Here is a 26,619-nt window from a genome sequence, read left to right on the forward strand (position 1 = left end):
GAAATTCATAAAACAATAGAGCAACAAAGATCACAGACGGCTCAGTCCGCAGTACAGCTGCTGGACTGGGTTGCATATATACAGGAACAAGCAAACTTAGTCCATGTGTCCCAAAACACACTTCCACCCCCCCTTGCTGTCTGCGTCAATCCGCAGAGCAGGGTCGGCTGGCGGTGAGAAGGGCTTCAGGCACACAGTTCTAGTCCTCATGGAGGTGGCTGGCGGTTCGAAGGCTGGCCGTGGGCCGGGAGGCGGAGAAATATGTCCCCCCCAGTCCACAAGAGGGCCTTGGAGCGGTGTCCGGCAGCAAAGCGTCCATGGGGCTGGTGCAGAGTTCACACATATTAAGCACACACATAAGCGTATCTCAAAACAATGTAAGTAGCAAAACAAGCAAGGGTTAAACGGGACGCCAAGTACACCCATTAAGGCAAGAGGAGGTCTGGATTGTAGTGATCCAGGCGGTAAGACAGCTGGAGTTGCTGGAGCTGTCGGCGGCTCCAACAGCCCAAATAAAGTAGTGAGGCACACAACAAAACTTGGAAGGCCAAAATAACAATGATTGGGTGCAAAGCCAAATTGTAAATTCCAGTGGCAGTGGGGCTCCAGCCAAAGAGGGTTTCCCACCACGAGTGCTTCCCAGTGGTCTTGATTCGCTGGGCAAGGTCCAAGATTTCCTTGCCGTTGTGGGACACAACCAAAGCAGTAGTATCCCCGTCCCTCTGGATGCTCTGGAGGGTGCGGTGGAGCTGCGGGTGGGTCAGGAGCTCGTGGATTAGCTCCAGACCGATGCCGAGGGAAATGGGCTTCACATATCGATAGATGGAGGGTGCCACCAGGATCTCTTCTTGGGTCCAGACCGGTACCGTGTAGGTGAAGTCGCAGGCTGCCACCGAAGACAGGTTGCAGAAGCAGCGGTTGACTCCCGGGATCACGGGCTTGAGCTGGAACGAGTTCAGGATCACAAAATCGCAGGCCGTTCGCACACAGGCACATCCTTTCCCAAGGTAGACCACAGCGGAGCTGTTCTCCCGGACGACCTCGAAAGAGCACTCGTTGAGGGCGTCGACTTGCGGGGCTACACGGGTGGTGTGGTGCAAAGGCTTGGTCTTGGCAAATGAAGCCGGTCTGGTCTCGATGCTGGCATCCTTGGAGGCTGACAAGTTGCCATCCCGTCGGGGTGAAGCGGGCCCAATGGTCGGGGTGTCTGGCGTAGAGGACTTCGGTGTCGCTGACTTGGAGTCCCAGAGGCACGACTGGATACACATGGAATGACTCGTGCGCACTGGCCGTTAATAAAAATAATTTAAGCTCCTGGGTGGTCGGTGAGAATGAGGAATTTACAAGAGACCACCAGGATTCAAGCTCCAGTTCTATGGGTGACAATTTGGGCATAATCTTTTAATTTCCAGGGGCAAGTGCCCGTCTGTGGCTTGCCGAATTAGCCCCATGGCCACAGCCTGATTTAATTGTTGGGCTTGCATACATGCCATGGCTATTGACACGTTGCGTTCAAAAGACTGTGTTCCTTTGAGCAGCAGAGAAAAATCTCTTTCAATTTGACTCTCCCAGTTAACTAAAATGGAGCTGATCTCGTGTTGCCCATTTGAAATGGAATTTAGGGACTGCACCACCGGTTTACCTAAGTCGGAGATGCTAGTCGTGACATGGGCAAACTTATTAGCGAGAGTCTCAATGTTGACCGAATCCATGATTGCTAAGCCTCCGGCTGCAGGAGCAGTCCAGTCGGCAATGCTTCGTCTGGCACGCGAGAGAGAGGGGGAGGGATCGATCCACAGTTGTAGCCATGCATTCCAACCCTTGCTACCGGCCTCCAGATAGGGAGCGCACTGCGGCAGCCTCTGGGTTACATTTAGCTCAGCTAAGTCTATGCGGATCTCTTTTAAAGACATTTGCGGGCGGACTAGAACTCTCTCTCGAATGTCAGTTTTCAAAACATGGGAGCCCACTATATGCGTGCCGCCTTGGCTTAATTGTTCATTGCTGGCAATCAAAGGGTCAATTTGGATGGTGTGGGTCTCCTGGGTCCAGATCAGCAGGGAATAACTGCCTGGTTCGTGAGTCAAATTTACAAAGAGCAGCCCAAGCCGGTGAAATTTCTCTACTAGGGGCTTGGTTTGGCATTCGGGCGTCTGCTGAACCAGTATCCAATCGGGTGGGCCATGTTTGGCTAGGTCTTCCTCTTTTACAATCCAGGTCAGGTTCTCCCAGCGTTCTATAGCGAAGGAGAGAGCCGTGCCTGAAGGGGGCGTGATAGTGATTGCTGCAGATTCAGTGGTAGTAGTGCCTAGTAGGATGGTCATTCTGAAGGGGTCTCCTGCCTTCCATACTGCGGCCGACACTAAAATAACTTCACAGTATGGTCCGAAAGCTTCAGTGACAACAGGCGAGGTTTCGACATTGGCAGGGGTGGTATATTTGTCTACCACCGGGACTGCAGTGGGGGCTGGCCTGATACGGGGAAGGAACATACAAGGGATCGGAGCAAGTGGTGACACTGTGTCAGTAGGTGAATAGCACACTAATTCTTGGGACAGGGTTTTTACTCCCACACATAAAACAACAAGCTCTGGGGGTCGGATCCACTGCTCTTCACAACTGCGGAAGTTTGTGCGATCCGTAGGGGTGGTCATATTGCTCTGCTGCACAACTTTGCAGACCATCATTTCATTTCCTGCTAGGGTATTGATACATCTCCAGTGGGGGTAGGGCATTAATTTGGACGGGCGTCCTTCTATTAGGGTGCCTGCCAGCACGAGCAAACACAGAGTAGCCAGGTGCCTCATCTCCTGGCCTTCTTTTCCTTTCTGTAGTGAAAATATCCTGGGGAGACCTGCGGATATAAGTACAGGTTCCCTGAATTTGTTGCAGCAAAATGAATGAAGTGAAGCGGGGGGAAAAAGGAGGGTGTTTTTCTGCCAGCACTGTATATTAAGCGGGGTTCGAACGAGAAGTCCCAGGGGCACTAAGCGAGCCTTCCAGCTTGTTGCTCTGGGGAACTCCTGTGCGGGGGCTTCTTCCTAAAGCATGTATATTTCAGAGGGTAACGTCTTTACGTCGAGCGAGGGTCGGCTGTACGTTAGGCGGGATTATGCAAACTCGCCCCGGGGGTCCCTGGGTGCCTAGACTATGTGGCCTTCAGGTGCCCCTTGCTCGGTGGCGGGCTGCTTTTATTTTGCAGGCTGAGAGCTATCGGTCCGGCTCGGCCTGGCCTTGCCGCTTTAAAAGGGAAAAAACTAGAGAGCGGTATCCAGCAACTATAAGGGTTGCTGCAAACGGGGACCTTCGCTTAACTTCCTAAAAATGGGCTTTCGTCATATGTTTGCAGGACAAGTAATTTTTGGAGGGGCTCCCTCGGGAGGCCCCATTTTCTGGTTTAAAAAAAGAAGGTACACCGGGAAAAAGAAAAATATACTGAGCAAAAGAAAAATGCACTGAGCAAAAAGAAAAACACACGGAGCAAGAAGCATACGGGTCTGGGGTACTTTTAGGTTGCCCTTACTTGGGGTGCCTGGCAGGGCTTCATTATAACTTCAACATGTCTCCCCCCCTTCTTTTCCCTTATACGGTACGGGCAAGGGAAAAGATTACATTAGATGGGGCGGGCGGCTGCTGGCGGAAAGGGCCGAAGTGGAGCCGAAGGTGTTCGGCAGCGTTTATCGAAAAGTGGCGGATGCGGCCGAGATCTGCCGGCACCACTGGGTCTGGGTTATTCGGGGGTCATCTTGGCGCGGGGGATCCTGGCTATGTAAATGAGGCACGTTGCCCCTTGTGCGTAGCGAACGCACCTCAATAACATATTCCAGAGGGCACATATTTACAAAATACTGGCGGGTCTTTTACGTTTGCACTAAAGCGTACTAGCTGGTGGCTCCGTATAGCAACTCACCATGACGAGTATGAGCATTAGTAAAAGAGGGATGTTGGGCCTCCTGGGGATCCTTTTCCAGGGGAGGCACGGCCCTCAAAGCCAAAGCCGACCATCATGCGAAAGCGTGGGTCTGGCAGGTGAGACCCCGAATCTACGTAGATGCGGGATCTTCACCAGCACGGCAGGTGATATATTTTCGAATACAGGGATCACCTTTTTTGGTGGTTCCACTATGTTCGAAAGAATGTATTCACCTCTGGGCTAAAGCCTCTCCAAACACCTTCACACACAGCAAATCTCTTTTGCCTGTGCAATTTTTTTTCCGAACACGCGGCTTAAAATCCAATTAAGAATCACTCTCGGTGGTGGTCCTATTTGGCTTTGGTTGCCGTGTTTCCCCCTAGGGTCCCAACTGTGGGGCCCGCCTAATGAAGTTAAAGAATAGAACTGGAAAAACTTTTGACATTCACACCTACATCTACATATTCTGCTGTTTCTTTTATACTAAGGCTACAAAGGTCTGGTCTAAGGGGACACAGGGTATCTCTGGCCCAGGGTGAAGGGACATCTGGCGAATCACTGGGCAGAGGGGGGCTGGGCTGGCGGCTGTTCCCCCAGGGTCATACACAGGCGGGGCGGTTTGGAGCGGCTTCCCTTTCCATTCCTTTAATTGCGAGGCGTGGAAGTATTTTAACCAAGTGCCTCCTGTCTTCCTCTGGATGGCTACCTGATAGACGGCTGGAGAGACTCTTTTCGTGATTGGGACGGGGCCTTGCCATTTGGCGGCTAACGAGTGTGCCTTCTGTGAGAACTTCCTATATAAAACGAGCTGTCCTTCTTCCCACTGCCTCGGGTTCCTGACCCATCCTAGTTTGCGGTCCATATCCTTATGAGCTGTGCCTAACTTCTGGGCCACTTGCATGTGGACGGCGTGTATGGATGAGATGAGGTCCTGAACCCAGGCGTCATTAATTACTACGGCTTGCATATCAGAAGGGAGCTGCGTGTCTAGCCAGAAGGCTTCTGGGAGCTGCATTTTCCGTCCCGTCATGACCATGTGGGGCGTGAGTCCGTGAACTGCGGTGGTGCCTCTGATGGCCATTAGAATTATGGGGAGTTTTTCATCCCAGTCTCTCCCGGAGGAGCGAACCATCTTGCGGAGAGCCTCCTTGAGGGTCCGGTTGGTTCTTTCTGTGGCGCCGGAAGCCTGGGGATGGCCGGCTATGTGAAAGCGTTGTTGGATGCCTAATGCCTTGCAAAGTTCCTGGGTGACCTCTCCAATAAAATGTGAACCTAAATCGGAATCCATGACTCGTACAGTGCCCCATCTCGAGAACACATTATTGAACAGTAGTTTGGCCGTGGTGGCTGCAGTGTTATGCTTACACGGGAATGCCTCGACCCATTTACTAAAGGGATCTATGACAGTGAGACAGTAGCGATTGCCGCGGGGAGTGGGAGGAAGGGGACCGATAAAGTCAATCTGTATGCGAGCCCAGGGTCCATCAATTCTCTGATGCTGGAGGGGAGCTCTAGGTCCAGTTGGGTCTGCATTGACCATCGCACAAGACAGACAGTTGTCCACCCATTGTGCAACTTCGGTACGCATGCTAGGCCACCAACCAACCTCTTTTACCCTCTCCAGAGTCAGGTCCTTGCCTCGGTGTCCCTGCTCGTGGACAAACTGAATCAGGTCGGCCCTGACTTCCAATGGCACTACCCAGTGGCGTTCACCGGCTGCATCTACTGCCCAAACTATGCCTTCCTCTTCTCGGATCACTAATCTTCCTGTCTGGTCTCTTCCTGCGGCTAGGAGGTCAGTTACTTCTGGGTCAGATATCTGCAGTTGGGCTAGGTCTAGTGTACCTGCGGTTCCCTGAGCCTGGCTGCGAGCTTGTGCCCGGGTGGTGACCGGGTGGAGGGGACAGTCTGGGGCTGGTTCCGGTAAGGGAGCATTTTCTGTGGCGGCTGCCTTGGCTGCGAGGTCTGCCTGGTCATTCCAATAGGCGGTCTCTGAATTCGTCTTTTGGTGTCCTTTAACGTGTGTAACCTGCGTTGGGCCTGTGCGGGACTGAAGGAGCGCGGCTACCTGCTGCCATAGCTGTAGGTGGGCTACGGGTTTCCCATCGCTAGCTCTCCACCCTTGATTTTGCCATACCGGGAGCCAGACGGTGGCAGCTTTGGCCGTCCAATCCGAGTCTGTGTAAATGGCAAGTGGGCTTTCTGGGGGCTCAAACTCAAGCACTGCCAGAAGCGCTTGCACCTCAGCCGCTTGGCTGGAATGGGGGCGGGCTGGACCTTTGAGGGTATGGGCGTCGCTCACTCGCACAGCGCCATAGCCTGTCCGAGGGGAGCCACCAACGTGAAAGGAGGAGCCGTCGCAGAACCAGCATGTGAAGCCGTTCAGTCGGGCTTCTTCTAGCGGGACTCCCCAAGTGACTGGCCATACAACCTGCGGTGGCGGGTCCAGGGGGCACTCATGCTCAGTCCCGGTTACTAACAGGCCATAGGGGGCCGGTGGCTCAGTGGCTTCCTTTTTAAATTCTACTCCACGATTGACCAAGGCTAAGGTCCATTGTGCTATGCGGGCGTTAGATACCTGCCCGTCCTGTATTTTTCCAGATAGGATGTACTTGAGGGGCGTATGGGTGGTCTGGACTATCGTGCGCGAGCCACCTATGATAAATTCCCAATGGGTCAGACTCCAAACTAGCGCAAGGCAAGTCTTTTCGCATGGGCTGAACTTGGTCTCTACTGAAGTTAGGTTACGGGAGGCATAGGCTACTACTCTAGCGGCTCCCGCTTGCTGCTGGGTGAGCGTGGCTCCGATGCTTTTGTCTGACACGGCTAACTGAATAAAGAATGGCTGTGTAACATCTGGATGGGCTAGGGCCGGGGCTGCGGCCAGACTGCGTTTCAGTTCGGCCAAGGCTATCTGCTGATCTGGTCCCCATTCCCAGGGAGTGTTCTTTTTAAGTAGGGCATAGAGAGGGCGAGCCTTATCTGCAAAGGACTCGATAAAGTCTCGGGAGAAGTTAAAGGTTCCTAGAAGTGCTCTAAGGGAGGGGACGTCGGTGGGTGCAGGCAGCTTGGAAATGACCTCCATTCGCTGGGCGTCCGGGGTACGACCCTCGGGTCCCAGGGTCAGACCCAGGTACTTGACGCTGGTCTGAACCAATTGGGCCTTCTCCCTGCTTGCCTTGAACCCAGTCTCGCGGAGGAGTTCTAGGACTTCCCTCGTGACTTGGCGAGCTAATTCTTCTGTGGGGGCGTGGACCAGAATATCATCCACGTAACTCAGAACATGGGGCCTCGAGGAGGGTTGGAGGCGTTCCCACATCTGAACTACATGGGTATGGCAAATGCTGGGGCTAGAGTGGAATCCCTGGGGTGTCCGCTTGAATGCGTATTGCTGGCCGCGGAAAGTGAACGCGAACTTGTACCAGCAAGACTCATGCAACCAGATGGAGTGGAAAGCGTTGGCCAGGTCTATGACCAAGTAGAACCGGGACCCAGCGGCAATGGCCATCAGGATCTCGTTGTACTTAGCCACAACCGGGGCAACTGGAGGGGTGGTGGCATTCAGGGCACGGAAGTCGACCGTCATTCTCCAGGTTACTCCATCTGCTTTCAGAACTGGCCACAATGGGGCGTTGCAGATGGACTGCATCGGGAGTATGACGTCCCACTCAAGGAGTCCTTCAATGGTCTTGGCTATCCCTGCCTCGGCTTCGGCTGGGTACTTGTACTGTCTCTGGGGAGGGGGGTCCTTTCCTTCAATCAGGACGCAGGCGCCCTTCACTATCCCACACTCAGCTTTGTCTGTCACCCAAACTTCAGGAAAGTCCTGAACCCAGGGGTCTCCTGTGATGGGGGCGAGAGGCAAAGGGGCTTTAAGGGCTGCACATCGATGGACTGCATTGACAAAGTCTGGGCCTCCCGGGATGCGCCACAGGAGCCCGTTCGCTAAGTCAATGTTCAGTCCCTCGGCTCGGAAAAACGGCATACCTAAAAGTCCATCATCTTCCCCCCGGTTTGCGCATGCTGAAATCCGGGTGGCCAGGTTCCCAACGGAGAGGGGGATATCCTGCCAGACCGGGGATTCTTGCATGCCGCCTCCAAAACCGGCGAGCTGCATGGTAGTAGAGGTCTGAGTTCCCTTTGTAACTAAGGTGGGCCGGAGTATATTAAGCAAAGCTCCGGTATCTATGAGGAGGGTGGCAGGCTTCTTCTTTTCCCCGGGAGTCCCGATCCCTGCCTTCACTGTCGGTCTCCCCCATGTGTCCGGCTTTAGTTTGGCAACTATGCCCACGGAAGGAGACTGGGACTCGGGGCGACCCTATTCTGATCCTGCACCCTGGTCGGTGGAAGCGGCGCTTCCTCTAAAGGGGTTGTTGGGGCTCGGGCGTTCCCGGACCGCAGCTATCGGGGGACCTGGAAAGGGAAGGTTGGGCGGTAAGGGGGGCGCTGTCGGTGGCACTGGGGGCTGCTGCTGGTCTTCCCAGTCCATGATCGCCTTCATTAGAACGGACGTGGGCTTCCCATCGAAAAGCTCCATGTTCGCTCCAATGTTTTTGAGTCGCATCCAAAGTTCCCAACGGAGGGGGTCCCTGGACTGGGGCGTGTTGCCACGGTCCTTATAGCCCTCGTGGTCGCCTTGCTGTGCTCCCCAAGCGTTAGACTGATCTGGAGGTGGGTAGACCTGATGGTTGTACGGGTGCGATGCTCGAGAATGGGAAGGGGCTAGGGGCGCATCCTGTGATCGGGGCTCGTGGGGTCCCTGCTGGGAGGAGGAACCGTAACTCGGGGTGGGTGCGAAGGAAACTCCCGGGCGGTAGTTCCTTGGCCCTCTTCCCCGGTTAAAACTGCTGCTCCTTCCCCTCAGGATTCCTCCCCTTGCCTCCGAGTACGAGTTGCGTCCCTGCGGTCGGTACTGAGAGTGGGGGCCATGGTTGGCATAAGTGACTGCACTTATCGGCTCGCTCTCCTTCCTACGAGAGGCCGGGGACTTCACATGGCGGATCGCTCCGGTCTCTCGCAACAGGCCAGCAATGCTCCTGATGCGAGCTTCCAGGTCTCCCCATGAGATGCTCCCGGGTTCTATTCCTGCTAGGGCTAGTCGGGTAGTACTGTTGAGACCATCTATGACTGCTCTCCTAAATTCTAAGTCATCGAAGTCAGGCATGTCGCTCAAGTCTAAATCTACCTCGTCTGCTAGTTCGGCTAGGAGCTGCTTTCTGGCCAAATATGCCTCTGGGTCCTCTCCGGGTTTTTGAGATTCTGCTATGTATAAGGCTTTCAAGCTCTTGGTAGGCCAGAGGAAGGCGCACAATTCCTTCATGGCACCATACTGACTGCGAGTGGCTAGTCTCCGGTTGGAAATATATGCGTTAAGAGAGGTGACTATTTCAGGGCTGGCGCAGTGGCGTGCCAGCTGAGCTACGTCGGAGCCACTGGCGGAGGGCTGGGACATGGTCACGTGGGCGAACCATTGGATAGCCGTGTCTCGGTTCAGGGGTCCCATGCGGTCCGCTATGGCCTGGAGCTCATCGGGCCTCCAATTGCGTGTTTCTTTAACTATTCGGTCTGTCTTTCTGCCATCCTCGTCTGTGGAAACGATCTCCTTGGTAGCTATCGGGCGGAGGGGCTGTGGAGCTTCCTCGGGCTGGGATGAAGGGGGTGACCAACTGTCGGTACTACCTTCAGGGAGGGCCAAGAGGGCTGCGGGATGCACGGCGGAGATTACGGCCTGCTGCATCCCCAGGTGCTGCTTTAGGGCCTCTAGCTCCCTCTTACAAGCAGAGTGGTCCGCAGAAGCTATTTTGGAGTGATTGTGCTCCGCCATGAACTGGGCGGCATGGGTTAGCTTAACGATTCTTTCCTGTCCCTCAATTGCTGCGTGCTCAGCCATGTCGGCACGAGCGGTGGCCGCTTCAGCCTTGTGCTGAGCGTCCTGGAGGGCAGTGGTTAGTCCTTGTTTTTCTAATATGAAATTGACGCGTTCAGCGCGCCACTCAACGGTCTTTTCCTCGTGGTCTCTTTCCTGTTCGACTAGTTTGGCCCTGAGACTCTGGATTTCTAGATGCAGGGCGTCCTGTTCTCGCTTTGCTTTTTCCTCTAGCTCCTTCCTTTCTTTGTCCTGGGCTATTCTAAGCCTCTCTATTTCCTGCTCACTATCTTCCTGCGCTATCTGCAATTTATTGATTAGGGACACGCTGTCCTGGAGGGCAGTGAAAAGTGCCCAAGCTCCATATCTGTCCTTTTTGCTCGATCTAGGTTTCTCCTTGTCACAGAAATCCTGGAAGGCGCTTCTAACTATCTGGAGCGGGTCGGGTCCCTTGAAGGAACCGGCTTCCCAAGGGCAATCTCCCTTCTTAACTAGCCACTTCTCCAGGCGGGGCACGGTGGGGTTTGCCCGGTACATTTTTCCTTTTAGTTTAGGGCTGATCTCGGGGGAGGTTAAAGAGTGGATCAGCGATACCACGGATGAGGCGATTAAAGTTACTCAGGGGTTTTAACAACTTTTCCTCTCTATGTTCCTTTGGGAGGTTTATCCTTCCCTCTGGTTCTCAAGGATTTTTAAACGGGGTACGGCACAGGTTTTTACCAGGGGTTTTTAAGGTCCTACTTTTAGGTTTATAAGGGTATTTTTAAGGGTTCTATACTCGGTTCTTCTCCACCGGGGGAGAAGGAGAAATTCCTATTCCCGTTTCAAGCTTGCCTACAAGCCACGGGACCAGGAAAGCTTACTGGCTCAGAGGGTGCTCCCAAGCTCTCTAAGCCCAAGAACCAAAAATGCTCAGTGCTTCCAAGCCTCTGCTCAGAAGCCAAAGCTCAGGGGTCTCCCAAGCCTATGCGCTCAGAAAACCAGAAAGTGTTCCCAAGCCTCTGCTCAGAAACTGCAATTAAGGGGTCTCCCAAGCCTCTGCTCAGGCAACCAGAAATGCTCCCAAGCCTCTGCTTAGAAGCTACAAATGCTCTCAAGCTCTCTGCCCAAGAACTGTACTCAAAAGTCCCCAGGCCTCGTGCTCAGAGACAAACGGTTAAACTGTCTCCAAGCCAAGACCAAAAGACTGAAAGCGCTCAAGGACTGCCTCTGCAAATCCCCAAGCAAAAGTGCCCAGGAGTAAAACTACGGTACTCCCAAGCAGAAAGCGCTCAAGAGTTCTACTAACTCCCAAGCAAAAGTGCCCAAGAGTCTTACTAACTCTCAAGCGAGGTGCGCCCAAGAGTCTTCCTTAAAACTCTCAAGCGAAAAGCGCTCAAGAGTCTACCTTAAAAACTCTTAAGCACGGTGCGGCCGGCTGCCGCGGGGCTTCAGGAACCTGGCTTTAGATTCCCAAAGCTAACTGACTGAACAAACGGACTATTGATCCCTTCACGTTTCCTCCGGAGCGGGGATTGAAGCCTAAGTGCTGGCAGGAACGGGGTTTGGACGGACTTAGGAGAGACGGGGGAGGGCAGAAAAGAATTTTATATGTGCTGCTTCAGGATGTATATATGCGTATATATCTAGAGCCTACTTCTGGGATCCCACCCACATAGACGCGTTTAGGCGGCCCGGAAGGTGGCCAGGAACTTCACCAGTTCAGAGGTCCTCACCCACAGTACACCGGTTATAACGACTGGAGGGCCTCGCGGTGCACCACAAAAGGCAAGTAGTCCAAAGCTGGCTGAAGGAGGAAATGGGGAGAAGCCAACCCACAAGATAGAAATGCTCGCTAGAGCCACACACACTCACACTTTTAATTCCCTGAGCTAAATTGCGCTCTTTACACAGAGGTCTGGAAAATTTTCCTCTAAGTCAGTTCGCTCAAGACACGCGTGTCGACTCACGTGTATTCACACGAACCGGGTTATGCCCGCATATTCTCCACCAGTAAACTGTTACCAGAACTGCTCTTTATTATAATGGGGAATTAGCTGTAGCAGTCTGTAACTTAAAATTAGCGCGGATCTTAACCTATGTCTACGGAGGTCCCGATCCCAGACACTCTAGTGAAAAAGAGGCAGACTACAAATAAGTTCCAAACACGTGTATTTAGTGTGGCGTAAGCCTAAACTTGCACAAACATACAAAGAACGCACAAGAGCTAAGAAATATAGAGTAGGAAATGTAGAGACGTTCGCATTAGCTGGTTCCCAACGATGATAGGGGGAATACTCACTTATCCTGGAGCGAAGCAGAGACACAGCAGCGAGGGTGGCCCAATGCCAGCACTGGAACCACAGACGGACAGCAAGGAGGTCTGGATAGGGAATGGCCGAGGCCACGGACAGCAAGGGGGGGGGGTCTGGATAGGAATGGCCTAAGCACTGAGTGGTCTGAGAGACCAGCTTAAATACCCCAAAACGTACCCTGGGGCTGGTGCTGTACTTGGTGGTTCTCACAGTTTAAAACAAAGGTTCTAATGGGCTACTGAATGGCTTGGATGGGCCACTTTGGTAATCTGATTGCGATAAGTGACACCTCAGGAAGAGGGGACAAAAGAGGGAGGGGGAAATCCAAGTGGGCTGAAAGGATGTTCCAGCGGACAGGGCTTGTCCTGATGTCATCAGCTCTGGAATGCGGAGGTTTCTTTGAGATGCATTCTCTAAGTGCTTGGGATGGTCGGCACTTAGTTCCTTCTCCTGGGCGGCTCCTTAGATATGCAGAGCGGGGCGAGGTGCTCTCGCTGCGGACGTGGTGTGCCCGCTTCGCCGAAATGGCTTCCCAAAGCAGTCTTTTCCTCTGGGTCTTCTGGCTGCCTGAGAACATGGATGCCGGCTGGGCATAGCTGGGGCTGGATAGCAGGCTGCCCGGTAGCGAGGGCAAGCTCGGCAACCAGCCCGCGGGAGGCTCCAGGCGGGAACTGACCAGGGAGCGCCTAGCCAGGCTCGCTGGAGGTTTCCCCGGCAGGCGCCCGGCTGCTAGCAGCGGCTTGGGCCCATATGAGGCAGGCTTCCATGGAGGCAGGGGGAACAGCACTTTAAAACACAGTCCAAGGCAGGGAACAGGCACGGTCCGTGGCAGATGGCAATGCAGGCACAGGGCACACTTGTAATAAAGTCCAAACACACACTGGGAAATCGAGATACAGGTCAGGGCAGGGCTGCCCAGAAAAAGAGTCCTTTGTGCAGTTATCCAAACATGGAGTCAGTAAACTACACAGCCTATTGCAGCAGCAGGGTAATTAAATAGCAGACAGGAAACTGACACGTGTATCAGAACACACACGTGCAAAGCAGTCTTTGTGTAGCAGCAGTGAAACAGTAATGCAGGAAACTTTAACACAGTTCATAGCAGGCCTTAAAGCAGGAGAGGGGGCCTACTTGGCAACAAAATGTCCTTGAAATAATCCGCCTTGAGTCTCAGTGAGAAAGGCGGCCTATAAATGACATAAATAATAATAATAAAAAGCAGCTCTATTTGCTGTGTAACAACCCGTCTTTGAAATTCCTGTTTCACCTAGAACTGGAAACCGTATTTTGAAGCTTGATTCTTGATAAGCCCTAAGTGCAGTTAACTTAACACTGCTGCTCCAGAAGGTGGGAGGGGAGGTAGAGTATCCAAGCCCATGGACTTCTTATGATTGTTTTAGTATTCATATTTCTACTTTGTCTTATATGAAAAAGCATTATTTCCTCTGACTCCAAGCTGCATTTAGTGCTTCTCTGTGTAGGGAATTCCCTGTTTTCACTTGGATCTTATATAGATTGTTTTGAAAATGAATTGGAAATCAATGTAAGTTTTAAAAATATTTTTGCTACTCAGAAACCATTTTGAAAACACTTTAGATGCCAGTCTTTATTGCAGTGGGTTATGAACAGGGCTTGTGATGAAGAGTGGGCAACAGTACAGCAAGCACGCTCTCCCGAGTAAGGAAATTCTTAAATTCTATTTCCTGATATTTATTTCTTTAATACTTTTGAAAAGCTGTGTTTCTCCTTGGAAACTGGGTCCCATGGCAGCTAACAATAGTAAAATCAGTGCATCATGAAAACATTAAAAAAGCAGAAGAGCCTGCCGTTTTTTAAAACATCTCGACAGTCCTCTTTCAATTCCAGAGTGTTAAAAAACTACCTATGGACCAAAAGTCTGTCTAAGAGTTCAGTCTCTCATTCCCTCCAAAACGGCAGAAGGAGATGTAAGTCTTCTAAATGTCCTCTGGAAGACTGTTCTATAGCATAAAAACAGATATCCCAAAAGTCCGTGAATGGACAGTCATTGTATACTTGAAGGGACTGGAATAACGCAGGAATTGGAACTGCTAGAAGGTGGTGGTGTGCTGAACAATATGATAGGGTCTCTGATAGGGTCACTGCCTTACCCAGCACTAGAATGTCTTTGGCTGTAAGCCCCAACTGTTACAACCTAGCATCAGTAGTCTTCATCCAAGCAGAATAGTAAATGATTTGTTTAAGAAAAAACAGTAAACTTCCATTTCTGTGGCAAAAATGGTCTTTGTTCTTAAATTAAAAGCACTGGACCATGCTCTAGCTTCCAGTGACCATTGGCCTAACTCAGACCCAAGAAATTTGAGATACATTGATGAATGCCTATTTTCCTACATATAAACTGGCAGAGATAATTATCAAAAGATTCTGTAATCACTGAAATCCAAATGACATGATAGAGTAGATGTAGAATTATTTTAGAATTAAACGCCTGAATTGCATCTGAAACATATCTTCCCTGCCTTCTTAAAAATATACAATATATAGTCCCAACCATAGGATTAATGTTATTCAATGCAAACTTACAAGGAGGAGCCAAGACCAATTTGACAAGAAAACAATTCCCAAATAACAAAACCTCTTAATTTGATCAATATCACAATTTGCAACAGGCCATTTGGAGATGCTTAAGTTGCTGTTTTTGGAGAAAACCAAGATTTTAGATTTGTTGTATTTATTTCCAAGTCCCCATCTAGGCAATAATTTGAGAAGCATCTCAATAGTCTCTTCAGGCCTATCTTAGTTCAGGATATAAGGACCGACTCATCAGCCTAGAGCAACAATGGTGTTTCATTCAATGCCAGTCTGAGGGGCATGACACTAGAGGTGAAAGGTGCAATAGCAAATCATTTAGATATAGATTGGAAAAAAAAGCAGGGCAAGCAAACAATCTTGAGATTGATGAGGTAAGTACTGTAAGGACATTAGGATGATTCTTATTACTAATATGATTTTCAAGAAATATCCTCATCTTTCTACATCTGTAATGCTTTGACGAGTGCAAGTAAACCTGTTAACTGTTGGAATAATCTCATACAATTAAAACATCTACAAAGTTGATGGCTTATGAGAAAAACACTAATGTAGTGATCTCACAATTGGTACATAAATATTAAAGCAAATCTTGAGTGTTCCATACACAGGTTTTTGATCCTACAATAATTAACAATGCAGTACTATGATATATTAACCTATTCCAATATGATATTTGGGGGGGAGTGTAAAATAAATAGGCCTTTCTTATAAATGTAATTAACTCAGATGTGCTAAATCTTGCACAGTGTTTAAAAGTAAGGCAGCCTTTCTGAACCCATGACAAGAGTATCTTGGTTTTTGTGGTTTTTAAAAAGTCACAGTCTTGGTATTGTGAAAACTACATAATGTGGAAGGACTGGTAGACATAGATTTCCTCATTCTTTAAGGATTAATGACTCACAACTGAGTAATTGTATGTGTATATATGTGTGTGTATATGTCCATCCTGCTTCTATGAGTGAATATGCCCGATATTCACTCTAAATGAGTAGCATGCATGTGTCCTAGTGTGCATGCATTCTTTTATAAAACTATATTGGATTTAGTTATAGTAGTATTCTGATACTGCTTTTTCTTTTATAATCTAATCTCTTGCCTAACTGTAATAAGGTACAAAATCTAGTAGTGTTTAAAATACTGGAATAAATATTTTGATGGAACGTTTATGAGTTATTGTGAGGAAGAATCTTTTTATGATTCAAAAGATTGACTCTACCATTTTGAGCCTTAGCAATTACAAATTAAAGCTTGTCTCAATTGCTCAGTGTTTTCTGTTCTGTGGGATGCTTAAGAAATATTTTTACTTTACTGTAACAGTAATATGATTGGATACAGGCTTGGATCAAGCCAGCTTTTTTGCTCTGTCTCACCCAATTCACCTTGTTACTGCACTGCTCCAACCCACACTGCTTTTGGCAATGGAGGTCAAAAGATCCCCAACATAGCCTTTTTTGATGGCCGGAGGATTCCCTCCCTCCCTCAGTAGAAAAGCTGGTTGGATCCAACCCACGTTATTTTACCATATAGGGCTATATGTCCAAAAGTATTTCTACAGTTTCTTCAATGCCGAATGACTTCTATTTTTTTAAAGAAGCTTTTTGATCTTGTATGATATTCAGATATGACAGATGTGTTGGTAATTTTTCAGTGCATAACTTGTGAAAGTTTAATTTCTTAGCTGAAGGATTTCTTTCACTATCATTTATAGTCAGTACTGTTATCCAGTGTCATTATGTCCTCTCCCAAATTCTGTAAGAGAACTGATTTTGACTGTTCCCAATTGCTGAATTTAGCATGATGTTTAAAGATAAAACTAAAGAGAACCCTCACGGGAAGGAACAAGAATTACAAATTAATAAACAACTCTATTATAAGTGCCCAAAGGGCCATATGTATTTCTTATATGAATCAATCAGTGAGATGACCAAATACAATTTATACAATGATTCTTCCTTAAACTTGAAAAATACAAAGGTCCAAACAAAATGTGTCCTGTGTCTTCTTTAAATAAAGTAGCATTCATGCACAGCTATGTCCACACATGGTAAGGGAATCCACGGCTGCACACCCAATCTGGGGCCGGCTGAAAAGCTCAGATTTCGTATAGAATCTTCCTCAGGGGCGTGGCCAAACACTGTGTGGTAGACCCTTAGGGCTTTAGAAGATACAGCCGCCCTGCTAAAAGAAGATACAGCTGCTCAGGTCCGGGAGTGAATAATTGTTACAGTGTTTAAGGGTCTACCACACAGTGTTTGGCCACGCCCCTGAGGAAGATTCTATACGAAATCTGAGCTTTTCAGCCGGCCCCAGATTGGGTGTGCAGCCGTGGATTCCCTTACCATGTGTGGACATAGCTGTGCATGAATGCTACTTTATTTAAAGAAGACACAGGACACATTTTGTTTGGACCTTTGTATTTTTCAAGTTTAAGGAAGAATCATTGTATAAATTGTATTTGGTCATCTCACTGATTGATTCATATAAGAAATACATATGGCCCTTTGGGCACTTATAATAGAGTTGTTTATTAATTTGTAATTCTTGTTCCTTCCCGTGAGGGTTCTCTTTAGTTTTACTGTTACAGTACGGGAAGTGCCATTGTTTTGTTGTTCTGATGTTTAAAGATGGCTAATAAGTAATCTCTCAAATTTGTTTCAGATCTGATTCCAAATAAGATGAGAGGTTTTTCCCTTGATACAGTGGGTTGAACCCAGCAGAAGATTTCTGTGAATGGGAAGGATTCATTCCTCCACTGTGAGGCAGATTTTCCCACCCAAATTCAATTTGCCTGCTTTGGCTGAGCAGCCCAAAGTAGTGTATTAATCTTTGTGGTTTGAAAGTCTGTTTGTCCTACCCTAACAGTTATAGCTATACTTTTGACTTTTTAGTCCAGCCCAGCAACTTCATGGGGAGAAGCAGGAGCCCTCTTCCTTTTTGTGGGAAATGGCACAGGAGACTGTATAACATTCAAAAAGAAAATAATTTTATTCAACAGGCAGGGATTGAAAGTGCTGTCAGGGAATGAAAGTGCTGAGGTAAAATCTTGTAGTCAGGGAATGAAAGTACTTGGTAGTACAGAATACAGTTTGAATAACAGGCAAAATAGTTGCCTTGGAGCTTAGTTTCTTATATTCTTGGTTCTTAGCAGTGAGAGGTGTTTCACTTAATACTTTAGTTATAGCAACCAAGTTTTTTCACAGAGTTTCCTATGACCCTTAGGTTTCCTAGAGTTAGTTTAAAACTGTTTTCCCTTAACCACAGACCCAGGGTCCTACTCAGAGCCAAACCCCCTTTAGAAACTGGGCAGGAATTAATCTTCTTGTAAGAAGATATAACCCTTCTTTTGGCTTAAAAAGGAATCTCCACCTACTACCTAATCGCTCTTGCTAAAAACACACTCACAGTTCTATGGTGTCTGTGTCAAGCATGCTTCAGCTTATGCTGACACTTATACTAAGAATTCTTAATTAGAATTCTTCACGACAGTGATGTTACAATTAAGGCAAAAGATTCCTCTTCCCTCTCTCCAGAGGGGAACTTGTCTGACCTTCCCTTTTATTCACTCACAAACTCTCTGAACAATCCTGTCAGAAACCAAGTGTCAGCCCTTCAGCTGGGTTCTAACGGACCAGTCAGAAGAGGAAGCAGCCTGTCACTCAAGCTCTCCATTCTAAGCGAGAGTTAACTCTTTCCCTTCCAGCTCTCTGACTGCTGCAGTTAAGAAACCTGCTTTCAAGTGCAGTCTGTCAAAGATGGCTAATAAGTAAAATGCTTAAATTTGTTTCAGATCAGATTCTAGATAGGATGAAAGAGGTTTTTCCATTAAGATACAGTGAGTTGAACCCAGCAGAAGATTTCTGTGAATAGGAGGAGAAGTGATTCTCATTGATTCCTCCTTTATGCTGTTCTTGGTGTCCTCCCTCCTCCAGAAGCAGCATTTAAGGGTGCATTTTAGGCTGCAGGGGTAGGAGGAAGCAAAGAAGTTGTACTTTGTGGGCAAAAATCACTGGTGTGTTGAAGCCAGTGGGTTAAGGTGTACTGCACTGAACATCAGACTCATTCCTTTCTCAAGGACCAAGTTGACGTACTATGATCCTTCTACTGATACACCTCCTCTGCTATGACACAATACCAAACTTTCACCAGGCTAGGTAGGAAAAAGGGCTTAAAGGCAGTGATTTAGTAGAGATAGAGGCCTACTCTTCTGTGCAAGAAGTTATTTCTGGCATACAGGATCATATCCCATGAAAACACTATTTACATGTTTGTGGCCTCACTGTCTCCAATTCTTGATGTTACAAGTAAACAATGATTATCCAAAATGTACAGTAAATGCAGCTACTGAAGTGTACAGATTATGTGACAAACTATTTTGTTTTTCTTTGTGTGTAGCTCATTTTCTTGTTTGTTTCTGCTATCTCTTTAGTTTAGATCTTTAAGGGAGCAATCTTAAAAAGTAATGGTCATTTTATTCATCATCACTGTCAGGACAGTGCCATTAGGATTGCATTCTTATAGTACTATCCCAAGCTTAGAATGGCACTGTAAGACTGTTAAGTAAATATACAACTTCATAACTGCTTGTGCACTAGTTTTCACATTGGCAGGCACATTAAAGTGGGATTGACTTTGGACTTCACACTGTGTTCTGTTCCATGGAATGTTCTTTGGAGCCCCTCCTAACTTTGTCAAGGCAGTCTTTGGCTTATCTTCAAATGATCCCATGGAAAAATAGCTGAGTATTTGGAAACAGGCCGCTTTGGGTATCTGACACAATGTCAAACTTGGTTACACTGCCTGTATGAGTTTGAAAAGTATACCCGTGCATTGTTGTAGTATAGTAGTCTTGATTTAACTTATATACAGTTAAGTAACATGCACATATTGGAGGGATTTTATGGATATATATGTATTAGATATCTTGATTTTCTTTGTCAGTTAAAGATCTCTGTTTCATTTAGGTATATATAATTCAAGTGAGTGTTGGGAACCACCAGTGGATAGTCAAACATCGATACAGTGACTTCCATGATTTACATGAAAAGGTAGATATTGTAATCTTAACATGTTAACTGTTTTATCATAGTTATGTTACAGTGAATACCTTTCCTGATATGCTGGTATGCTTCATATAACTGCATGATAAGGAATGGGAACCTATTAAGTAAAGATGCAGCGGAGTTAGCCATGTTAGTCTGTAGTAGCAAAATCAAAAAGAGTCCAAGTTGGTTAGTCTTAAAGGTGCTACTGGACTCTTTTTTATTTTGCTATTAAGTAAAGAATACTCTGAGACTGAACAGTGTAAAGGTGTTAGTGTAGCAAGCACATGCAGTCCTGTTTAAGATGACTGCTTTTACTGGAGGAGAAATCTGTTCTCTCAATTTTTTTGTTTTGTTTTATTTTTACTAATATATTCTCCATGGAAGAAAGCTGCTCTGCTTATAAAAAACCAGATATATCATTTATGTGGTTGGAATAAGCATTGCCTAGTACAAGAGTCTCCCATTCTTTTTGAGCCAGCAAGCATCTTTGGAATTCTGACACAGTGTGGTGGGTGCAACTGCAAAATGGCTGTCTCAGGAGGTGGAGCCAACCACAATATTTCTAGATGTGAGGTTATGTATAACCCTGGTAGTAACTCTTCAACATTTCAGGTCAAAGCTCTGATTAACAGGATGCCATTTAAAATGTACATATACAAATGCAGAGAAGATCCTTCTGCTATGGAGGCAGCTGTTGCTGAAGCAACTACAAAGATCTGCACAGCCAAACAGAAGCTCTGCTGGGCAAAAGCCCACCGAGCCCTGCCCTCTTTTTAAAAACATTTGGGTGATGCCAGGAAAGCTGTTGGGCTCCATGTGCCTACGGGTACCATTTTGGGAACTTCTGGCCTAATAATTTCTGGTACCTAAACATATGTTCCAAACTCTCAAAAGCAATAAAACTTCATTATCCAATAAGATCTGGAAGTTTCAATTTGAACTCATTTATAATTATCAGATACAGGATCACTTGCTTTGTGGTAGTGTATGAGCTTTCGTGAGCCACAGCTCACTTCAGTGATATCTGAAGAAGTGAGCTGTGGTTCACTAAACTCATACCCTACCACAAATGTTGTTAGTCTTATAGGTGCTACTGGACTCTTGCTGTTTTCTACTGCTACCCATCTTGATGGATCGCTTGCTTAGCTTAGGTAAAAGCACTGAATCATTACTGACCCATGGAGGGACGTTGCATCACAATGTTTTCTTGGCAGACTTTTTATAGGGTGGTTTGCTATTGCCTTCCTCAGTCATCTACAGTTTACCCCCCAGGAAACTGGGTACTCATTTTACCAAACTTGGAAGGATGAAAGGCTGAGTCAACCTTGATTTGGCTACCTGAATCCAGCTTCCGCCAGGATTGAACTTGGGTCATGAGCATAGCTTGGGCTGCAGTACTGCAGCTTACCACTCTGCGCCACGGGGCTCTATGCTTGTTAGCTTAGAGGTCAAAAAATTGTTGGAACCATATAGTGAAATGATACATTGTACACAAGTTGCCTGTAGGGAAATCAATAGTTTAGGAAGAGAAATGATTACTTTAGTACAAACTTAGTAAGAAAACCAGTAGGACCATAAAAAGACTAGCAACTTCTATTCTTGATAGGGTCTGCTGATGGAAGAGGCAGGAAGGATGATTTTGCCACTTCCTGCCTCCCCATTGAAGCAATCTGATCCACATGGCTATTATTCCACACGTGTCCCTCAACTCCAGCAATAAATTTTCCCGGGATCAGAAGTGGCTTCTGGTTTGAGGGGAAAGCAGTCTTTAGCAGACATGTGTACGAACCACACAAAAAATGAACCATGCGGTTCATGGGTTTCCACGAACCAGGAACCACGAACTGGTGCAAGTTCCCAAACCAGTTTGCGGTTTGTGGGGTTTAAATGCCCCTTTCCGGCTGCCTAGCAGCAGGGAAAGGGGCATTTGATCGTTTAAAGGGCCCTTTCCTGCCGCTTGCAAGCAGCAGGGCCATTTAAACTGCACAAACCCCAGCCCCAGCTCCCCGCCCCTCCCACAGTGCCAGCGTCACTCTTACCTTGTCTCATGGCTCCAGCTGCCCTGCAAGCCTGTGGCCTCCTCTCCCTCCCCCTTCGAGGGACGGGAAGTCAGTTTTCGGCCTTCGGCGCTGCATGGGCCCACAGAGCGACAGAGGAGGCCAAAAACAGCCTTCCCGCCCCTCAAATGGCAGCTGCAGCAGCCATTTGACAGCCAGGAAGGCCGTTTTTGGCCTCCTTCGCCACCCTGTGGGCCTGCAGAGCAATGAAGGAGGCTGAAAATGGCCTTCTCGCCCCTCAAATGGCAGCTGTAGCAGCCATTTGAGGGGCAGGAAGGCCATTTTTGGCCTCCTTTGCCATCGCGCAAGCCCACAGGGTGGCGAAGGAGGCCGAAAACAGCCTTCTCGCCCCTCAAATGGCTGTTGTGGCAGCCATTTGAGGGGTGAGAACGCCCCCCCCTGCCACTCTGCAGGTCTGGAGGAGACCGCGGAGAAGACAAGGTAAGTGTGGGGATGTGAGGTGCTGGGGTGGGTGGGGGGCTGGGGCTGGGATTTGGGCATTTAAAGGGCCCTGCTGCTTGCAAGCTGCAGGTTCCTTTAAACTATCAGCTGGCAGGCGGCAAGGGGGAATCCCCCCCCTGCTGCCTGCCAGCTGATAGTTTAAAGGGACCTGCTGCTTGCAAGTGGCAGGAAAAGTTTAAATGGCCATTTCCCTGGGGAAATGGCCATTTAAACTGCCCTTTAATATGAACCAAACGAACCAGTAGACCAGTTCGTGGAAAAGAACTTCCATGAACCACTGGTTTGCGAACAGCGAACTAGGCTGATTCATGGGGGTTTTTTTGGTTCGTATTCAGGTTCATGCCCATCTCTAGTCTTTAGTTACAATTAAAATTACATTTTTTTTCTTTTTATGAAACTAGTACCCCATTCTTCCCTACAGAAAAAGCCTAAGCTGTGTATGTGATTACCAGGATACTAGGAGAAGATGGGGAAATCACTAAAACAAGCTAGATTCCTAAGACTCACAGTATGATCAGGGTGTATTGTAGTAGGTGGTAGGGAGCTGCCTGTGATAACTAAATTAATGAAATTTTATTCATGTATTCATTTATACCCTGTGTTTCTCCCTGGTGGGGGCCCAGAATAGATTACATCCTTCTCCTGTCCTCCATTTTATCCTCACAACAACCCTGTGAGGTAGGTTAGGCTGAACGTGTGTGACTGGCTCAAGGTCACCCAGCAAGCTTCCAAGGTCGAGTGGGTATTTGAACCTGGATCTCCCAAAGCCTAGACCAACACTCTTACCACAACACCACACTGGCTGTCTGATTTTTTTGTTGGTAGGAAATGATTATTTGTTCTTTGGAAGACTAAAAACCATCAATATTTTTCTGTTGGTGGTAATGGTTAAAAATTCTTACGCTCTTGTAGGAGAGGGAAAAATAAGGCTCAAGAGGTAAACTCCCCCTTAAGGTTTAGTAAATTCTACCTCTCCTAATAAAATAGAGGTGCTTATTCAGCCTGTGAAGCATACTATAAACAGCTATTTTTGACAATTGAAAGGGCATCTGATCTAGTTCGTTACAAATTCATCTTCCATAATACTAAGACTGCAGTTAAAACTAGCCAAAACTGCCAAAATAAAAAAAAAATTATATTTCAAGGTGGTCCTGTTAGTGCTTAAGTATAAACATTTAAACATGATTTTTCTCAAAGTTCTGACTGAAACTCAAGGATTAAGTGTGGGTTTTTTTCCAGCTTGTTTCAGAGAAGAAGATAGATAAGAATCTACTGCCTCCTAAAAAGATTATTGGCAAAAATTCCAAAAGCTTGGTGGAAAAACGACAGAAGGAATTGGAAGTCTATCTGCAAACCCTCCTTGTCAGATTGCCCTTAGCTGCACCCAAAGTATTGTCACAGTTCTTACACTTTCATTTATATGTAAGTTGGATCCTACAAGTCTTTTATGTAGTTTACATGATGTACTGTCAATCCACTTAAGTTCATACTCTGACAAAGTTGCATCCTGGGCAACCTGCAAATGCCTTGTGGGTATGGCAGCACATTAAATCAAGACAAAAGCATCCCAAGGCCTCTGAACCTTGTACTATCTGCATAGTATTGTGCCGTTCCCAATTTAGAGCCTGTTGGCATAATGGGCCCAGTCTGAACCATGCAGGTCACAAACTGTACAAAGGCTTCTAGGCAGCAGTACATATATATATACTCTAGAGCTCAGAAATCTGGCCTGGTGAGCTAATGGAAACCTTTGAAACATGTTAAATTGTACCCTCCATTTGGATGGAAGTAAGCTCCCAGTCTATGGGTTTCCTCTTTACCATTTCTGTTCACTTTGTCTTGTAGCTTCCTGTTCAGTAATATTTTAGATTAGTCCATTTAGCATGCCAGTCCATTTAGCTTGTGTGGGCACACAGCACTGCTTGGTTCTCCACCCAGGCAACTGTGAGATTCTGAGGAGCTGGCAGTGCTGCTGGGGCTGGCAGTGTAGAAAGTGGTGATGAGCATAGTTTAGTGCTCATTGTTATTTCATGGACCTCCAGATCCACCAGCCAAGTTAGAGGCTAGTTCCTGAGGTGCTGGCAGTACTGCTAGAACTCAGCTTGCTCTCTGAAATCTAGGCGAGTACAATGCTTTTCTCCTTCCTCCTCTCTTTGGTTTTCTAGAAGACCAGCATTTTCACAGGTAGAGGGTTGCATTTGGCCAGAAATGTTGTCTGTCCCTGTTTTAGATTCTTCATCATAACTGTGTGTAATAGGTTACTGTGGAATTCATGTTTAAGATGAGATGTTAAATCTTTTATGTCATTGAAAGGATTGTTATATTAACTGCTGGCAGATTTTTAATCAGTGCACAAGTTTTAGTTCAATGATTTGTTCTTTACAGGAAGTCATTGGGATCACAGCTGCACTGGCTGAAGAACTTTTTCATAAAGGTATTTTAAACTTCTAAATTTCTCTAATTTCATAGGGTCTGTAGCTATTTTTCACTGTCTATAATCATTTTGGATATATTGCTGAACAATCAAAGCAGACTTTTTCTCTAATGTATTTAATAATACTTGTACTTCAGTGGTTTATAATTTCTCCTTTATAAATTATATGGGATGGTGTAAGATGGCTCAGTGCAAGTACCTCTACTATGAGATGGAATCAAGAGATGTAAATATTCAAAATTCATTTTAGGGAGATGTTTGTGAAGTCATTGTCCAAAATCTCATCTCCTTTGCCTTTTGATTTCATTGTGGTCACATTTTGCAGTGAATTTGCATTGTGTTATCAAGTAAATGCACATACTAACATTCTGAGAGCCAGTGTGATTAGAGTATCAGACGGCAACTGGAAGATCCAGGTTTAAATCCCCACATTTTATGAATCTCAGTGAGTGATGTTGGGCCATTTACTCAGCCTAACATACATCACAGAGTTGTGCGTACAAAATAGGAGTGTGGACAAAATAGGACAAGGGATCCATGTATGCCACTCTCAGCTTTTGGAGAATTCAGTAATAGCAAAAAATATGGAAATACTGGTGAGAAATGCCCATAGTATTTTTGCTTTATCAGCTGTTCAGTCAGTCATATAATTTCTGTTTTGTTGATTTGAATTCAGCAATCCATCAAAAAAGGCATGTTCATTTTTGCCATGCTCCTTCGATCCAGCAGTCCCTTTCACCCCCAGAAAAATTATTCCTGGTGGCGCAGAACCCTCATGGAAGAGCAGCCATGTGGAAATGGGAAAGAGGTTGAAATTGTCCATTCTCCCTCTTCTATTAACAGAACTGCCCATGTGGTAGAGGGATGATTTTGCCACCTCTTTACTGGAGCCCCTCCTCCAACCATGTGACTTTTTCTGTGCATGTCTCACAAGTCCAACAGTCACCCTTCCAAGATTGGAAGGGACTGCTATGAAAATCCAACCAACAGTGCCTTCTGCTGATGGATTGCTGGATCCAAGCTATAGTTCTCAGTAATGTAGATAAATGCTTGCCAAAGCTGTACTTTTGCTTTTCAGGAGAGCAGTTGCTTATGGCTGGAGAAGTCTTTACCATTAGCCCTTTGCAGTTATATGCTGTTACTCAACAGCTGCGTCAGGGAAAACCTACATGTGCAAATGGAGATGCCAAAACAGATTTAGGTCACATTCTGGATTTCACATGTAGACTCAAATATTTAAAGGTAAAAATATTTTTGTTATAAGTATCTCGCTTGCTTTTAGAACAAGCTGACTCAACTCACATGATTTAAAAAGTTGTCTTAACAACTAAAGCTGGAAAAAGCCATATTTTTCATACCTTGTGTTTCCAAGATAACATTAGGATTGTGCAATTTGGGATTCTGATTCGGGTAAAATACCCGAATCAGGCCCGATTCGGCTTGTTTCAGCATTGCCGAAACTTTTTCAGCATGCCGAATCAATTTCGGCAATACCAAATCGGAGATTGCTGAATGGATTCGGGATTATTCAGGTCGATTCAGCAATCAAAGAATCGCCATTTTGCTAGCCGTTTGCATTTGCTCCTGGCTTTCTGGGAGCCTGGGGGGGCATTTTCTTTCCAAATCAAACCAAACTTGGTAGGGACCTTCTCCTAACTCTCCTCTAACTACCCTCCAAGTTTCAGAAAGATTGGACTTTGGGGGGCCATGTTATGTCCCTCCAAAGAAGGTGCCCCCATCCTCCTACACTCTCCATTATTCTCTATGGGGAAAACAAGTCATCTTTCTAGGTGGCTTGGGGTGGCATTTTGTAAGCAAAATGCACCCAACTTTCATGGGCTCTGCTCCCACCTGTCCTCCCACCCTCTACCAAGGCTCAAGCAGATCCCACTTTGGGGGGCATTTTATGCCCCCCCAATGGTTGTTCTCCTGCCACACCACAATGTCTTTCTACTGTGGGGAAGACTTCCACACAGCAGA

At 47.0% G+C, this 26,619-nt stretch overlaps 1 protein-coding gene across 2 annotated transcripts in view; it reads left to right on the forward strand.

The window, feature by feature from the left end:
* The window catches only part of NISCH (nischarin), a 60,809-nt gene that overhangs the window by 6,413 nt on the left and 27,777 nt on the right, over nt 1-26,619 (forward strand). For both annotated transcript variants that reach the window (XM_054976250.1, XM_054976251.1), the window contains exons 2-5: nt 19,606-19,689; nt 23,445-23,627; nt 24,591-24,639; nt 25,718-25,881. In XM_054976250.1, the coding sequence (XP_054832225.1) occupies nt 19,606-19,689; nt 23,445-23,627; nt 24,591-24,639; nt 25,718-25,881 (480 nt within the window). The remainder of the gene's footprint in view (nt 1-19,605; nt 19,690-23,444; nt 23,628-24,590; nt 24,640-25,717; nt 25,882-26,619) is intronic.

The sequence above is a fragment of the Eublepharis macularius genome, chromosome 4 (genome assembly GCF_028583425.1).
Source record: "Eublepharis macularius isolate TG4126 chromosome 4, MPM_Emac_v1.0, whole genome shotgun sequence".
Taxonomy (NCBI): domain Eukaryota; kingdom Metazoa; phylum Chordata; class Lepidosauria; order Squamata; family Eublepharidae; genus Eublepharis; species Eublepharis macularius.